The 16,110-nt window shown below is 28.6% G+C and overlaps 3 protein-coding genes across 5 annotated transcripts; 1 reads left to right on the top strand and 2 right to left on the bottom strand.

Annotated features, from left to right (window-relative positions):
* The first annotated feature begins 410 nt into the window (after window positions 1-410).
* On the top strand, window positions 411-2,184 carry LOC145755208 (uncharacterized). Of its 2 annotated transcripts, none has more exons than XM_082571437.1 (5): window positions 411-789; window positions 897-994; window positions 1,201-1,391; window positions 1,479-1,592; window positions 1,703-2,184. In XM_082571437.1, the coding sequence occupies exons 1-5, from the start codon at window positions 596-598 to the stop codon at window positions 1,850-1,852; spliced, it is 747 nt and encodes a 248-aa protein (XP_082427563.1). In that variant the 5' UTR covers window positions 411-595; the 3' UTR covers window positions 1,853-2,184. The 2 variants fall into 2 exon arrangements, with proteins under 2 accessions (XP_082427563.1, XP_082427562.1); XM_082571436.1 differs by having other exon boundaries at window positions 897-1,015.
* Window positions 2,185-2,322: 138 nt separating this feature from the next.
* Window positions 2,323-7,697, bottom strand: LOC145755323 (poly(A) polymerase beta-like). Its single transcript, XM_082571550.1, has 16 exons — window positions 7,383-7,697; window positions 7,082-7,273; window positions 6,928-6,981; window positions 6,609-6,810; window positions 6,378-6,516; window positions 6,078-6,261; window positions 5,812-5,963; window positions 5,623-5,742; window positions 5,448-5,535; window positions 5,297-5,359; window positions 5,046-5,144; window positions 4,304-4,945; window positions 3,973-4,134; window positions 3,772-3,888; window positions 3,580-3,665; window positions 2,323-3,437 (listed from the first exon to the last, which is right to left on the bottom strand). The coding sequence occupies exons 1-16, from the start codon at window positions 7,593-7,595 to the stop codon at window positions 3,410-3,412; spliced, it is 2,541 nt and encodes an 846-aa protein (XP_082427676.1). The 5' UTR covers window positions 7,596-7,697; the 3' UTR covers window positions 2,323-3,409.
* Window positions 7,698-8,548: 851 nt separating this feature from the next.
* On the bottom strand, window positions 8,549-16,022 carry LOC145755322 (hypoxia up-regulated protein 1-like). 2 transcript variants are annotated; one of them, XM_082571548.1, is made up of 27 exons: window positions 15,905-16,022; window positions 15,691-15,784; window positions 15,529-15,607; window positions 15,279-15,424; window positions 15,033-15,124; window positions 14,738-14,866; window positions 14,446-14,550; window positions 14,125-14,246; window positions 13,879-14,004; window positions 13,601-13,735; window positions 13,377-13,459; window positions 13,157-13,289; window positions 12,598-12,716; window positions 12,396-12,464; window positions 12,051-12,198; window positions 11,680-11,767; window positions 11,379-11,438; window positions 11,040-11,189; window positions 10,848-10,965; window positions 10,626-10,728; window positions 10,397-10,504; window positions 10,222-10,314; window positions 9,988-10,113; window positions 9,792-9,899; window positions 9,571-9,646; window positions 9,271-9,492; window positions 8,549-9,200 (listed from the first exon to the last, which is right to left on the bottom strand). In XM_082571548.1, exons 1-27 carry the CDS (start codon window positions 15,963-15,965, stop codon window positions 9,160-9,162), a joined length of 2,934 nt encoding a protein of 977 aa, XP_082427674.1. In that variant the 5' UTR covers window positions 15,966-16,022; the 3' UTR covers window positions 8,549-9,159. The 2 variants fall into 2 exon arrangements, with proteins under 2 accessions (XP_082427674.1, XP_082427675.1); XM_082571549.1 differs by lacking the exon at window positions 11,379-11,438.
* Between the last annotated feature and the right edge of the window lie 88 nt (window positions 16,023-16,110).

Here is a 16,110-nt window from a genome sequence, read left to right as displayed (position 1 = left end):
AACTTAAAATGCTTAATCAAAATTTAAACAAATAATTAGGTTACCTTTTTATGTGAATCTTTTTTCTAGTGCTTTACAGTAAAAATTCTTTATTAAATTGAAGTTTTAAAGTTCTTAACAAAATATAAACAAAGCAGACGACAAAAATAAACAGCTTGAATTAAGATTTTTATACACGTTAGTGGGTAGATACTTATAGTGCAAAATGTCTCAAAATAATTAAAAAATATCTAATAGATTAACGCCTTTTTTGTTCAAATAACCTATCATAAATAAACAACAAAAATTACTTTATTAAAATAAAGTTTATTAGTGATATATCAATAAAAATACACATATTATTAGGATAAAATAAATTCGATTACAAGTTACTACTCTCCTATCTTTTTTCAAATAGTTTGTATACAAAGTGTAACTGCATTTATTTCAAGTTTTGCAAAGCGAAAATTAGAAAGCTAAACAGTTTGGCTAGTTGTGATTCATTCTAAACACCTAAGTAGTGTTGATTTATTGTATTAAAATATAAAAGATAGTAAAAACGACCGACGTTCGTCTATCAACAGATTAAAAGCGCTGTTACCTTCAAAAAATCGAAATGAAGCACCATATTCGAAAATCAGAATACCAGCGTCAATTTTCGCCCATCGACGACGATTATTTTACAGCAAATTACATGGAACAGTTGGACTACCGAACCAAACGCAGAGAGAAGGAAAATAATGGAAATATGATTTTTAAATGGGAGTCTGAAAGTGACATGGACACTGACTCAGTTTCGAACAACGAAGAGTAAATATTTTTTTAAATCCTGGTGTCTGAATTTAATATGTTGACAATGAATGATTTACTTGTAAGTTTTTGCTTTGCAGAGAATAAAAACATTATTTTTTTTGCAGAAATCAGAATGAAGGAGAAGAAGAAATAGCAAAGAGACTTTCTGGTGATGAAAATGTGGATCCAACTTCTGACAAATGTGAAAAAGAATTAAGCAAAAGTAAAGCATCACAAACTTCTGGTGTGAAACTAATTTGCATGTTAAATTTGTAGTGATGTAATTCTCCGTTAATTTTATAGTGTTTAATTGCTGTGAATTGCTTATTGCTGTAAAGTTCTTTTTAATGCTTGTAGTGTGTAAGTCTCAGTTTGAGTAAGGTACTTAATTTCTTATAAATTACATATTAAAATTATTCTTATGTAAAGACCAAGAAGAACCTACCAAACCAGACACAACTAAAACAGTGACCCGATCTCGTTCCAAAAGCAGAGGTAAAACACCAACAGTTCGAGTACAAAGTGTTGAGAAACCTCCATTTATGAGTTATGGTTGGGCAGATGAACAAGTTACAACTGGAAGAAAAAGAACACACAATGTGCAAGCTCCAAAGAAAACTGTAAGACTTCATTTTGTTCTCTGTTTTACAAATTAAAATTGGTTTTTAACTGTACAAAAAAACTCAGCTAAACTTGCTTTTGTTTAGGTTTATCCAGCTGCTCTACAGCGCAAAAGTTATCTGGTAAGTGAAAAGAAAAAGCAGAAACAAAAGTTGTTGGAACGAGCCTCATCTGCTTTGGCTAATATCCCTGCATTAAAGGTAAATAAATTTACCTTTATATACAATACTATTTTACCTACTTATAACTACTTTATGCTAGTATCAGTTTTAAACACTTCTCAATGACAAATCTTCTTTCATGATTTCAGAAAATATCTGACTCAAGTGAATGGCAAACTGAATACCAACGCTGTTACTCGAGTCTATCTTCACGACCTGGAACAGCTCAGTCAAAAGCCAGCAAAAAATCTGGTAGAAAATCTAGGCTAAGCACCAAGCGAAAAGTTCTTAAACCTTGAGTTAAATCCTAAGTTTTTATTGGAAATAGTTTTATAGAGGCCAAATAGTATGCCTGATTTTTATAGAGTTTATATGTGTTGTGTATTGTTTTGTTAAAATAAAACTGGGTCAACTAAGTACCAGTTTATAACACTATCTATTGTGCGTAGTCAGAAAAAAAAAGATTATATTGACACGTGTGTTAAAAACTGTAACTTTTTGTTTTATTAATTGTATTTTGCATATTTTATAAACCCCCTCATAGTCGTGAATATTTTTAATTTTTATCTCGCTGCTTCGTAAAAAAACTTGTTCATTTTATTTGACTTTCATAATAAATAGATTTATAATATTATTGTGTACGTTTTTTACCAAAAAGGTCTACCTTTAAGTAATAGTAATCTGTTTATAACCAAAATTCAAAAAAAACCAACCTAAAGAAACTTGAAATATTTTTTTTTCGCATCCGTTTTTTTAATTGTTATTGAAATTTTGTACAAATCATTTGCAAAGAATTAAACTAAAAATTAGATTAGAAAAAAATAAAGTAAATTGAAAGTAAACAGATGGTCAAGACCTTAACAAGTAAAATTAAAATGTGAGTTTAACTGAAATACAAACTAAATATCTATTACATTAGAAAGGGTACTAATAATAATAATAATATGGAGGCATGACGAAAAAAAAAATCACATCATAATTAAATAATTGGCATTGAACTAAATAAGATAACCTCTATAACAAGATGAACAGAGCAATATTTAAATGTTTTTTTTTCACTAACAAAAGTTGTTTAGAAACAAGAAATGTTGATTAACTGAGTTGTGTATTTTCTTTGAAGGAGAAGATTTTTGTTGTGTTTTTTAAACTTTTGCATCTTTTTGTTAGAGGACAAAGGACTTTAATTTTTTATTTTTTGGGCCCTTCTAAAAATATTGTGTCCAGTAGGAATGAGGTCATTCAAAATATTTAAGCATATTTTTTCTACATTTAATTTTGTTCTTCTTAGAAATAAAAATTGTTGTTCTTTCATCAAGAAACGACGAGGAGAAAAGAAGAACAACATAACCAGAGAAAATTTAATCTCAAGAGAATTTTTTTGTAGGATTTTTTTTACTTTTTTGTTACATAAAAAGGCAATGAAAAAAATGTACCACACTGTTACCTGTGGTCCCTAAATAAAGAGAATAAAAACCTGTAACCTCTCATGTTAGAGACAATACTAAAGTTACCTGTCGGCTACTTATTTGCTCGAAGGTGAGTCTTTTTCGCCAACAGGGGGGGCTGTGTTTCAAAATGTTGCAAGCAAAATAGGTTGCCATAGAAACAAGGTGGCAGTGAGAAATTCCTTAGAAACTAAAAACAATTTTGTGGAAACTAAAAACATAACAAAAGTTAACAAATGCTTTAAAACTTTTCAAAAAAATAAAAATTAGGATAACTGTAAAGTTTGTAGTTCAACAATCCATGCATTCTTTATAATTTTAAAATACTGTATATAAAATAATACCCATGTTAATGTTACAAAAAATTGTGTTTAAAAGTTGACACTAACCTTGATTTCTAATTTAAAAATGTTATCTTTGGTTGGACCGATGACCCATTCTGTACAGATTAGATTTAAAAATAAACTAAGTAATATAAGGCAGTAAGTTTATTCAATGCCTAATGCACAACAAATACATTTATACATTCAAGTAGCTTTTATTTAAAAAAAAAATTTACAAATGTTGATAATCAGACTTACTTGGTTTTAAGCTTTATGTTGTCTTTTAAAAGTGGAAGAGTTCTTATATTGGAAGAAGGTGACGACTCTAATAATTCAACCTGTCTCTGTTTATAAATAAAATATGTTACTACAATTAACAAATTTGATATAAAATTAAGACAAGGTTGAATAATGACAGAAATAGTGTAAAGGTTTCCAAGATCATCTTACCGCACTCTCTATACTAGAATTTCTCTCAGGACTGAAGAGTTTAGGACTTGAATATGGCATGTCACTTTGACTCGGTGAATGAGGTCTCTTTATTGAACTTGCTTTAATGTCAATCGGCTGTATTCAAGTAAAATAAAAACAAAAATTGAATAACAAAATTTGTTAATTTTATTTATAAACACATTTTTATTTTTTACTTACATCACTATGTTGCCACATTGCTGGTTGTGCGTAATTTGGTAGGACTGCTACTCTTTGTGGAATGTTCTGGTATTGTTGGTAAGCGTTGTAGTTTGATGCTACTAAGTGGTTGTGTAAAGTGGGAATTTGTTGGGACTGATTGTAAGTCTGAATTTGTGAAACCTGAAAAAAGAATATTTGAGTATTAAACTTAATAATTTTAATATAGAAATGATTTAGTAGGACAACAACAAGGATTTAACATAGCATGACTTTGTTACTCATTAAAACACAATATATTTCTTAGCTTAAGAAATTTAAACTAAGATATTAAAATCTCTACATTGCTTACTTGAGGATGAGAATACATTGGCATTGAAACTTGGCTATTTGGTTGTCTGGATAATACTGGTATTGTCTGTATATTAGACTGGTGCTGACGGTTGTTTGGTTGTTGTTGGGTTCTAATTTGATGGACTCGATTACTTCCTAAAACAGTGGGGATGGTAGCCATAAGCGGGGAGGAGCCCCGGCTTGAAGGTACCAACAATGAGGGTGACGACCCCCGTTTATGTTCGACAACTTGGATATGATTTGTCCCCATTTCCATGGGGTCCTTACTACTTGTATTTGAAATTGTCCTTGTGATCCCATAACCCCCCTTTCTGTTATTCTGTGTGACCACCCCTGAAGTCTTTCTATTTTCTGAAGATCCTGTAATCAGGGATTGCACAGGGACAGATTTGGTGGGGGAAGTCACCATAGGCATATCAACATTCGTAGAAATCACTGTCGGGACCTCACTTGTGATCACCGGAGGAGTATTGGAGCGATCCTGGGAATCAATAGATGTCATTGAGATGTTATTGTTTAAAGGGGAATGGGATCTTTGTCTTGCTTTTTTAACAAGTAAAAGATCGTCGTGTTGTTTTTTACTCGATGATGAACTTTCGCTGTTGTTTGTCATTTCAACATTTGAGTTTTGTTGTGAACTCTAAAAAACAAATTTTTTTTTTATTTAACTGCAAGAGTCATACAAATCAATAGTTAAACTTAATACTCAAGATTTGGATAATAAAATATTGTGTACACACTCTTTTTGATTTCGATTTTGTTGAAGCTCTTATAGTGGCTGCAACATCTTCGGGTAAATATTTACTTAGATGGCTTCGTCGGGCATAGGTTGCTTCCACCTAAAAAAAAATTTTATTATTACAAGACATTGCAGTCAAAAAATAATGGTATACTACACAAAAAAATATTAATTAATAATAAATTAACCTATTTGATAATGTTTCTAATTAAGAATTTAAAGAGTTTTATGGTAGAATATTATCAAACATACTTTCATATCTTCTTTGTAAACTTTTGAGTTGTGAGCTTGTCTATGAAGAGTATCAGTAAAAGCCTAAGGAAAAATCATTTAAAATTAAATAAAAACATTTTTACAGAACTTTACATAGTGAACTTATGTATTACTTTATCTTAAAACCTACCTGAATATCGTGGGTTAAATTTATATTGGTGCTGATCAAATCTTTAACAAATCTCAAGCCCAAAAACCACCTTGTAACATGATTTTTTCTAAAAGATAAATTATAAAGTTATGTTTTAACGTACATATACAGCATACAACAAAAATACATAACAAAAAAATCATATTTAACTTACTTTTCGTTAACTTCCTTTACTTCAGAAAAAGAGTTTTGATTGATGTGAGCAATTAAAATATAATCATTTCGCTCTAGGTAACCAACTAATATTCGAATTTTCGACTCCACTAACCCAGTCCTAAAAATCAGATGATATTTATTTAATATATTTGCCTAAACTTTTACCAATAAGATTTAAATGCTTTACCAGGAGTTAAAATGTTCGTTTGATTCCGCACTTGCCATGAGGACAATAAAATGTTTATATTCGTTAAAGAAGTTGGGTCGTTCAAATAATTTTTTCCAGTTTGCCTTATTTTCTTGAATATCAATGGTGATTCTATAACCTTCTATAAACTCCTAAAATATAAATGTAAAAATAAAGGAAAAAAATATCAAGACAACTATGCTTTAACGCAAACTTTTAGTAAAGGACCCTTTAAATAAACATTGAGTCTAAAAAGTTTAACTTACCCCTTTCATTACAGTGAGAGACGATCTAGTCACATTATAAGTTGAGTTTTGTTGGGGATAAGCAGGGGTGATAATGGGCATGAGGTGAAGTCGGTCAGAGGGGTTATATCTGGGGTCCCATACTGGAAGATTTAGGTTATTTCCCTCTTCGGGTTGTTTAAGTAAGACGGGTCTTGGCCACTCCCTATTTAAAGATAATTAAGAAAGATAATTAAGGGTTTATTTTAAGGCTAAGAAATTTGATTGTTTTTTAATAAAACTTAATTAAGTTAAGATTTATACAACCACATTTGATCTTACCATTGTGAAAACACCCAAAAGAATCTATGAAGCAAAGTTGAAGCTACAGCGTTAGGATAAAGTTGACAAGTTCTAGCCACCAACATGGCCCATGATACACCACCTAGATATCCTAACATATTGCTATATATTCCTTTCTCTATAAATAGAAAATATGTTACATACAAGGGTAGAAAATTTAACACCATTAAAATCAAAGACAGAAAATAAGACAAAATTTTTTTCACTTACGTTTTGCCCATAGTTTAACTGCCCTTAGAGTAAGCCTGAAGTTTTCAATATTAGGAACTAGATGAAGAATTTCATCAGTTACCCTACAACCATTTAAACTCCTAATACAACGAATGTCTAGGTTTTTTAACAGTGTGTCATTTCTTAAGTCTTGGTCATCGGGTACTACTTGTAAAGCCAAGCGAGAGAACAAAATATCCATCTAAGAGATTGAAATAGGGGTAGAAATTGTTGACAGTGACTTTAGATTATTTGTATTCTAATAGCACAAATTTATCTAAATATATAGGTCATCTATTAAACAGAGATATATACTTACTTCAATTCCATCAAACTTCAATTTAATAACCGGTACAAAAGCTTCTTCAATTGCCTAGAAATACAAAATAAATGTAATCAAAAAATTAAACAATTTTGGAAATTTATATATACACATACTGTACAAAAACCAAACTTTTTTAGTTGTTACTTACTCTTAATTCTGTGACTTCATCTCTACTTTTTAAAATGTTGAAGAAAGTTGAAACAAAGTCCATCCTGTTAACATGGCGTGGCACAACACACAGGGTATCAATATCAGCTCCTTTTGCACAAACACCAAGTCTGTAAGATCCAAACGTGTACAACTTTCCTCCTGCTGTTTCTACCAGACTCTGAGGAAGTTTCTATAAAAAAATCATAAAATCATTTCAATATTTTGTAAAAAAACGCTTAAAACAAGAAAATAAAGTATATTTAGCACAAATGTACTAAATTTCAATAAACAATCAGTACCCTTTCTTCGCTGACTTTTGCCACAAATTCTTTCACAATGGCGTTTAACTTTCCCAGCACAAGTAACCTACATTCCATCTCCTTCTCCGATTCAAAAACACCATAAGGTTCAATTGCTTCAACCAATTTTTGGGTGGAAATTTTATCCTTTGGTGTGGGGCCAGCTGTGCTAATGGGTGAAGTTATTCCATAAGTCTTAGGTGGAGGATCCATTTTTTATTGATTAAATACAAAATAATTTGAAAATATTTTTTTCTTTTTTTTTAATTTTACTAATATGGCAATCTGCAAATTCGTCTATTACAATTCTAGAAGCAAAACCTAAAGAAGAATTGTAACATTAGTATTAAAAACTATCAGATTATAAAATATTTAAAGTTTTTACACGCTAGTTTAATGTATTTGAGATGTTTCTTTTAAATAACAAATCGTGTCAACTGGTAAATGTTAATAAACACTTTAAGCCAAATTTTCGCTTGTTACAATTATATTGAAAACATACCCAAAACAACATTAATCTTACATGACCTATTACACAACCTAACACGTGTTTTTAACTAAACATTTTATTTTCTTAGCCTAACTGTCTAACTTATTGACAAAAAAAAACAGAGCACCTGACGATTAAGCAAACAAAAAATTATGAAAAGTCGGAAAGTGTGGTAGGGTTTCCAACAACAAATTATTAAGTAAGTTTATCCTCGATATTACACAATTATAAATCCAATATTTTTTTTGTTATGTAGGTCATTTAGGTAAAAATTGTTAATTATTCAGGTATTTTTATCTCAAATCTGGTAATAAACAGCTCTATTCAATTATTTTTATATATTTAATATCATGTAATAATATCTAGATCATGGGTTCTTAACCGGGGGTAAATTTTATATCAAGGGGGTAAATTTTTATTGAATTATATATCATAGTTATCTGGAACATTTGCGAGGACGTTAATTTTCACAGCAACCCGTCAGGAACAATCGTTTTTCAGGCAACTAAAAAAACTTTTTTTGATATTTGCTGTGTTAAACAAGACAAAAAAGATGTTTTACATTTCTTTAATAGGGGGCCAAGAGAGTGGGGGCAAATATAACCTTTGGGTAAACGAGACAAAAGGGTTAAGAACCCCTGATCTAGATATACCGTTTAAAAACTTGTTAACAACATAATCACTTTACCCTTTATTTGCAGTTACATGTTAATAGTGTAAAAAGCAAATACAAAAAAGTGGCATTAAGGGACAAGACAAAATATATACTACAGCAAACTTAACGTCAAATACTTTTCGAAGCAACCTAAGCAGATAATCAATACATTTTGGTGAAATTTAAGTTAATAATCCTTTTTACACAGTGAAAAGTTGACATGATTTTATGCAAAACAATCTCCAGAACTTGAAAAGATTTTAACAAAAAAAGGGTAAATATCAGTATTGAACTTTTGCAATATAGTCTTTATTTTGAAGAACATTTAATATAAAATTTTTAGTCTTAGTAAGTAAGAAATGGCATCTTTTAAACAAAAACAAATACACTTTAATAAAGCAACACAATTTACATTTTCACAATAGTTTAAACTATTGAAAATGCTTAGTTTGCTTTACAGACATGTAAAAATACCCAATTTTATAAAAAACAACAGAGACCACAATTAAAGTTTAAAGGAATTTTACGTACTCAAAAATTGCACCAATTCAGTATGGAAAAAAAATTGCCTAAGAATTTGTCAAAAAGATAATAAATAAGTTTTTTGTGCAAATTTGCTTTTTAGAATTTATTTATAATTCTTCCTTTTCTTCATCTTTATTGTTTGTTTCATCTAAAAATATTAAAATTAAGTTAAAAATCAGTAATTTTTTTAATATATTTATTGTTTTGCTTATAAAAACCTGGCAACTCTAAAGTCTCCTCTTCAGCGGCCTCGGTTGTTGTTGTTGTACTTTCTTCTGTAGTTAGAGGCTCAACTTCATCATCATCAATATTTTTATCTGAAGTAGAATTTTCCTCATTCTCAGAAGCCTCATCATTTTCTTTAGTTGCATCATCAGCATTTTCATCGGTGTCTGTAGTTTTTCCATCTTCAATAACTGTCTCTTCTTTTTTAGTTGTTTCTATAAAAAACAAATCCATTAAAAAATAATTTTTAAAATCTTGTTTACCAACAGAATTAAGATCTTTTTAGTCCTTACCTTCTGTTGTTGTCTCATTTGCTTCCTTTCTTGGCTTAGGTTTTGCGGTTTTGGCTTTGTTTATAAGATATTGAATCTAGGAATATTAATTTATATTGTAAAGCCATCTTAAAACATATTCATTATTTTAAAATTACCACATTTAAAATTTGTTGGAAAAATACCTTAGTTTAAATTTTTAAAACATTTCTTCTTATACAAGCACATAAAAAAGTGTCTACCTCTCTGTTGAGTTCCAAGTATTTACTCCTTGCATCAGATGGTTTTAAAACTGGATCTTCATAAGGTTTCAGTAATTTCTCTTCAGCAACAGTCTCATTTTTCCAAGTCTATGAAAATAAAAGTTTAAAATAATTTAAAATACAAATTAATTTATTGACTTTATTTAACTAAAGGTAAACTATAAATATAACATACCACAGTGGAGTTTATGAGATCGTATAAAGTTTTAATTTCAACGGGAGTATAGATTTGTGTCTGTTCAGGTAGTGATGCCATCACATTTAAGAAATTTGTTGAATAATTAAACAAGTCTTCCAAGTCCTAAAATGATGAAACAAAAAATTACAAAACATAAATAGATGTATGACAATAAATATATATTAAACTGCAGTTTTCAATGTATAATAACATAAAATATTGGTCTCTTACATTTAATATAACCACCATTTCCTTTCTTTGCTTAACTCTAAGCAACCAAGGCTTAGCAAGAACTTTTAAAGCTTCTCGTTTTTCATCATACAACTAAAAATAGAAAAAAAAATGTTAAAATTATTGTAAATTTGTTAAAAGATAGCTTTTAGATTTCCAAAAAAAAAGTATTTGCCTCTGCAGCAGTTTCTCCTTCTAGTTCATCCATCCAATCAGAAGCCTCGTTTAAAGCTGTAGTGACTTCTTCACGTTCTGTATCTGTTAATGCTATCTCATATTCCTCCTAGAAAATTAATGTCAAAAAAAAAGAGCTTTTAAATTAAATTAGTATGTAATATTTAACTAAAAATTTAACATACATCTACTATGTATTTGGATTTAAATATATAAGTCAAAATAAATACCATGTATAGTTTGTCCCTTTTATCATAGATGTAAGATTCCAATTTGTTCATTGCAATCTCTCTGGCCAATATATATGCATCTCTGTCAGCCAGGACCTTCAATCTGAAAAAAAATCAATAAATTGAATTAATATAGCGTAAGATATTTGTAACATGGCCAATAAAAAAATTGCAATATGCATAGGTTGTAGATCCTTCACATTAACAATCTTGTTAATTTACTTTTGTTTTGATTGCTCATCATGGTATTCTGATAACTTTATGTGATCAATGGTTGTAATTTCTAATTCGAGTTGAACAGCATGTTTTACTTTTATTATCTTTGTTTCCGTTTTCGTTTCTAAATAAATTGATATTTGTAAACGTATATTCTAAAAAACTATTTTGCATAAGATTTTTAAATTTTGTTTTTACCATTTTGATCTTCCTTAATTTTCTCATCCACCTTTTCCTTTTCTCCTTCTTCAGTTTTCTCAATCTTCTCCTCTGTTTCGCCTTTTTCTTCCTTTTTCTCTTCTTTCTCTTCTGACGGTTTTTCTTCAGTTGGCTTTGAATCTTCAGTTTCTAAATAAAAAAATATGGTTAAACAATGAAACTAAAAAAAAATCTTTAAATGGGTACTATAGCACCATCTGTAAGGTAGCTACGTGCATGAAGTATTGGGGATCAAACCTAGGGCCTTATCGTAATGCAAATAAAGGCATAACGATTAAGCCATGCCACTGGTAAATAATGATTTTAATATAAATGTACCTGGTTTAGTTTCATTGGCGGAATCTCCACCAAATAAACTGGAAAGTCCGTCTTTAATTTCTACAAATTAAAGTCATGATAACTAATTAACTACATGATGTTAGCTCAACACCGATAAACTTAACACAAGTTAAGTTACAATTTAAATAACAAGTATGCCACCCATTTAATTTGCTAAAGCATTTTTTTCATGTAAATAAATAACATTTCGATTAATATTATTATAGTAAAGCAAAAGTATAAGAAATTTGTAATTAAATATTTTGTTCATAAGTTAATAAAAAATTGAAAAGAAAATTACTTTGGTAAGTAGATTCTTCTTCTTCTTTCGGTTTCTCTTTGGTTTTATTTTCAACAACAGTTTTGTTTTGTTCATAAACAGATTCAACCTGTACAAATAAATTATAAATTTATCCTTGAAATCTAGTACCTAATATTTTAAAATCTTTTTTAAATGCTTGTACCAAAAATTTAAACCCTAGGAAAAATGCAATATAATTTTCCTTAATTATAAAACAGTAAACATTCAATACTTACATGTAAAACATATACATGAACGAGTAATATACATAAAGATGTAAACATATACATAAAAGTGTAGTATATGTTAGGTAGAAAATTAAAATACATTTTACCAAGTTTAGAGTATTTTAAAAGTTTACACTAATTTACATTTTCAAGGTTTAAGATTCCACTTTCATCCATCCTAAAATGAGCTTTTACCCCCTTACTCTCAGTTTCATTCAACTCAGAATATTTCTCATGTGCTTCAGGTACTCCTTGCAGTTCCACACTTGATATATTAAAACTTCCCATCACTCTGTAATAAGAACAAAAATAAATTTATTTTCGAAATTAGAATTTTACATTAATATTGAAGTATAAAAATAAGATATACATTTTCGTAGACCAAAAAAATTTCAAATGTACTCAACAACTAGTGTATTTACATTTTTTTATTTCCATTTTGTTCAAACCCTTTTTTACAGTTAAGAAACAAATTTAAACAGAACTTACTGTTTTTCATCAGCTGATAAGAACCTGACATCTCCATAGTTAACAGTAAAGTTAAAGTTGGCAGAAAATCTAAACAAAAACATAAATAAATTTAAACCCAATTGTTTAGTACTTAATTATCAAATTGTGTATTCTTTCCATATTTAAAATGCATAGTCTTAAAACATATAAAGAGGTACAATACTCATTTTTTAGTGCCAACCTGTTGAAAGTAATAACTTTTCTTTGTGGGTATGGATTGTTTCGTTGAAATAAAGTTCTTTTGATGTGTTTCACGACATCATTACCTTCATCATCTTTATTATAACGATTAAAATCAATCTAAAAATAATTTAAATATACCAAAATTTTAAAGATTTGTACGAATTTAACAGGTGAATAATTTTTTACTTCTTATATGTAAATTATTATCTTTTTATATGTAAATTTATTGTTTAAGCTGAGAGTAGATACAAAGAATGAACAGTCACAAAATTGCTGCTTTACTTTAGACCAGCTAACTTTAGTCACTGTGTTTTCTTTATACCCATATCAAAACAAAACCACTTATAAGACAAACAGCCAGATAAAACATATCTACTTGAACTTATCTTGAACGAATAAATCAATAATAGTAAAAGTAATGCTATTAAACCTAAAAGTCACCTTAAAAACTAAATCATTCTTAAGATTTAGTGTAGTGTACCATGCATTAAATATGAGCCATAATTAAATTAAAACCATTTAAAATACTTATAAGGCTGTTTTAAATGACAACATACCTCAATAGGATAAGTGGCGCCTGCTTTAACATGAAAAGTTTTAACTCTAAAAGCACTGGAAAGGGCAGCAGCTTGATAGGAGGCTCCTAATGCAGCTGCTTCATCTGCATTGATACTCTTCCCCAAATCTGACCTAAAAAAAGATTTTGTTGATTTTACAATTAAACTTAATCTGGAAAATTTTAAACAATTTCGTTGCAAGTTTTATTTTTTGACTTACTTTTCAGATTCTTTGAGTAAAATTTCCTGAACTTTCGGGATTCTGGTTCCACCTCCAATTAACAAGATTTGACTGATTGAATCCTACAGAAGTATAAACAAATTAAAAGTTGATAGCCAATTTTAAATTTGAAGGTGACATTATGTTGATTTTTTTTTTTTTAAGTATTTCAAAATCACAGCTTTTCTTAAAATTCATTTCGAAAATAATTTTAAAATTGTTACCATGGTAATTTCTGATGACTTCATCGCATCATGCATCGGTTTTGCGACCCTCTCCCAAAGGTCACTACATAATTCCTCGAACTCTGACCTTGTGACCTTTGCTCTGAAATCTTCATCATCTAACAAACCTTCAATCTTAAAAAATACTTTAAAATTACTAAAAAAATACGAGAAATTGTAAGCAAAAAACTATAACTTCATTTGGAAATTAATGTTATAAATAAATATAAAAAGATCTATAAGATTATTTAATGACAGTGCTTTGACTATGAACTTACCTGAGCCATGTGGTCTACATTAGCACTTAAAACTTTCTTCAACCTCCGAGCTTCCTTGAGCAGTTTTGCCATCGATCTTGGATTTTTTGTCACATCACTTTTGGTTTTCTTTTTCTCATTAAACAACTAGTAAGTAATTAAAAAATAAATTTTAATAAAACTAAATTTAGTAAAAGACAAACCAGCATATCTATATGACTTTTACAAAATCCAAAATCAACAAAAAAAATGTTGAATTAAACCCACTTTTATTAAATGATCTCTTAACCTTAACTCCATGTCCAAGCCCCCTAAAGAGCGATCAAACCCAACCCCCTTAACTGATAACTGGGGGTCGGCTATTCCATTCACTTTAACTATCTGGTATGCTAGAAAATAGGAAAAATTAATAAAAAAAATTAAACATAGCTTAGTTTTATAATTTAAAACTTCTAACAATAAGTTATAGCCTATAAAAAGTTGATAAAAAAAAAACATGCTTCCAAATTGTCAAAAAACCTAATTAATTAACTACAAAATTACACAAAACATGAGTTAAATAATTTTGTGTATTTATATAATACTTACATATAATAGAGGCAACAGTACTTGTAGCACCCATGTCATAAAACATCATATAAGTTGCAGTTGTATTAATATCATGTCTCCTGAATACACCATAGTTTAATGCAGCTATAAATAAAATAAATCATTGAGTTAAACATGCATTAAGTATTAATAAATATCTTTTTATTAATAGACTAGTCAAGTTATTCTTAACTTTTAGAAAATTCTTACAATAATTAATTTAAAATGTACCCATAACTAATTATTGCAAACAATAAATTAAAATAGATTCAAAAAAAAAAATTATTTTGACCTGCAGTATTATCATCCATAAGTTGGGAAACTTTAAGTCCTGCCAACTCTGCTGAATATAATAAAGCTTTCCTCTCAGCTTGGTTAAAGTAGGTGGGCACAGTTATAACACAAGTATCTATCGGTTGTTCTGTAAGAAATATAGTTAATATAAATACAATGTAAATCATTTTTAGTACGAATTTCTTATTTTTAATTATACGGTAATGGACAGCTTAAGAGCTAATAATAAAAGTAAGTAATTCAAAGCCAACAAAAATAAATAATTTATGAATTCAAAATTTGTTGTTTCTTACGAGCATAATCTTCCGCCAGATTTTTCGAATGATTCAACATCATTGCCATCAATTCTTCAGGGGAATAAAATATTGAATTTTCGACATCATGTCTGTATAAAAATTTCAAATTCATACAAACCCAAAAAATAGTATCAAATATAGGCTATACTACATATTATATATCAATTAACATTAATTTGAAGTTGGGTATGTTATAGGCCTTTTAAAATAAATTGTCTTGATCTAATTTTTTTATATACTTACACAAACACAACAGTACCAGTCTCAGCATCTTCTTTTAACTCATAATAAGGAAACCTTTTCTGAAATTGGGCAACCAAAGGATTGTCCATTTTTTTACCAAGTAAATCTTGGATATAGAAATAGGTTGCTTTTGGAAATCTTACGCCCTATAAAAATAAAGTTTTGCAAATATAATAAACTGGGTATATACCAATTTTTAAAAAAAATTTTAGGTTTTAAAAATTATGTAAGAATTAATTTATTTTCTTACCTTATTAACAGCAGAACTTCCAAATTCTCTTTCATTATCTCCTAAAAATATCGCAACTTCTGTTTTTCTTTTGGATTCTCTGTAAAAATTTATGCGATAATTTAAATATACTATCAATAAACAATAAGGCACTATTTTCTTTTTAATGATTATCTAATTTACTTATTTAAAACAATTTCCATTGGAACACCAGGTTTTACAATCGCTATTTTGACCCATTCTGATCCCAGATCAATTGACATAACAGCTATTCCCTCTAGAAAATAAATAAAATATAAATGTTTAAAAATGTTTAAGATAATACAATATGAATAGCATACTAAATATTAAAAGTTTTTAAAAAATAAATATAAAAAATAATAATATATATATATACCTGATAGAATAGCATGACTTAATAAAACTGCTGTGACAATGGAGAATGATAGAAGATGCATAGTTGAAAATATTAAACAATTTTATTTAAAAACTAACTGTAGAAAAATAAAAAACACATTTAAATGAAAAATACCTAGTTGTTTATAAGCCTATATAATATTTGAAACAGATTTCCTTTATTTTATAAAGAAGTTACAGTACTTA

This window comes from Corella eumyota, chromosome 6 (genome assembly GCF_963082875.1).
Source record: "Corella eumyota chromosome 6, kaCorEumy4.1, whole genome shotgun sequence".
NCBI lineage: Eukaryota > Metazoa > Chordata > Ascidiacea > Phlebobranchia > Corellidae > Corella > Corella eumyota.
The sequence above is the reverse complement of the archived record's forward strand: the minus strand, read 5'-3'. Positions and strand labels throughout refer to the sequence as shown.

What these genes read in the sequence shown, in the direction of transcription:
- LOC145755208 (XM_082571436.1), top strand. Translation starts at nt 596, where the DNA reads ATGAAGCACCATATTCGAAAATCAGAATACCAGCGTCAATTTTCGCCC. An exon ending in TAAAGCATCACAAACTTCTG is followed by an intron (nt 1,016 to 1,200) that starts GTGTGAAACTAA and finishes TCTTATGTAAAG; the next exon opens with ACCAAGAAGAACCTACCAAA. An exon ending in TGCAAGCTCCAAAGAAAACT is followed by an intron (nt 1,392 to 1,478) that starts GTAAGACTTCAT and finishes GCTTTTGTTTAG; the next exon opens with GTTTATCCAGCTGCTCTACA.
- LOC145755323 (XM_082571550.1), bottom strand. Translation starts at nt 7,595, where the DNA reads ATGGATCCTCCACCTAAGACTTATGGAATAACTTCACCCATTAGCACA. An exon ending in TGAAGTTTGATGGAATTGAA is followed by an intron (nt 6,811 to 6,927) that starts GTAAGTATATAT and finishes TCAATCTCTTAG; the next exon opens with ATGGATATTTTGTTCTCTCG. An exon ending in AACATAAAGCTTAAAACCAA is followed by an intron (nt 3,438 to 3,579) that starts GTAAGTCTGATT and finishes TAATCTGTACAG; the next exon opens with AATGGGTCATCGGTCCAACC.
- LOC145755322 (XM_082571548.1), bottom strand. Translation starts at nt 15,965, where the DNA reads ATGCATCTTCTATCATTCTCCATTGTCACAGCAGTTTTATTAAGTCAT. An exon ending in GAATCTTAAACCTTGAAAAT is followed by an intron (nt 11,768 to 12,050) that starts GTAAATTAGTGT and finishes TTATTTGTACAG; the next exon opens with GTTGAATCTGTTTATGAACA. An exon ending in GATGAGCAATCAAAACAAAA is followed by an intron (nt 10,729 to 10,847) that starts GTAAATTAACAA and finishes ATTTTTTTTCAG; the next exon opens with ATTGAAGGTCCTGGCTGACA.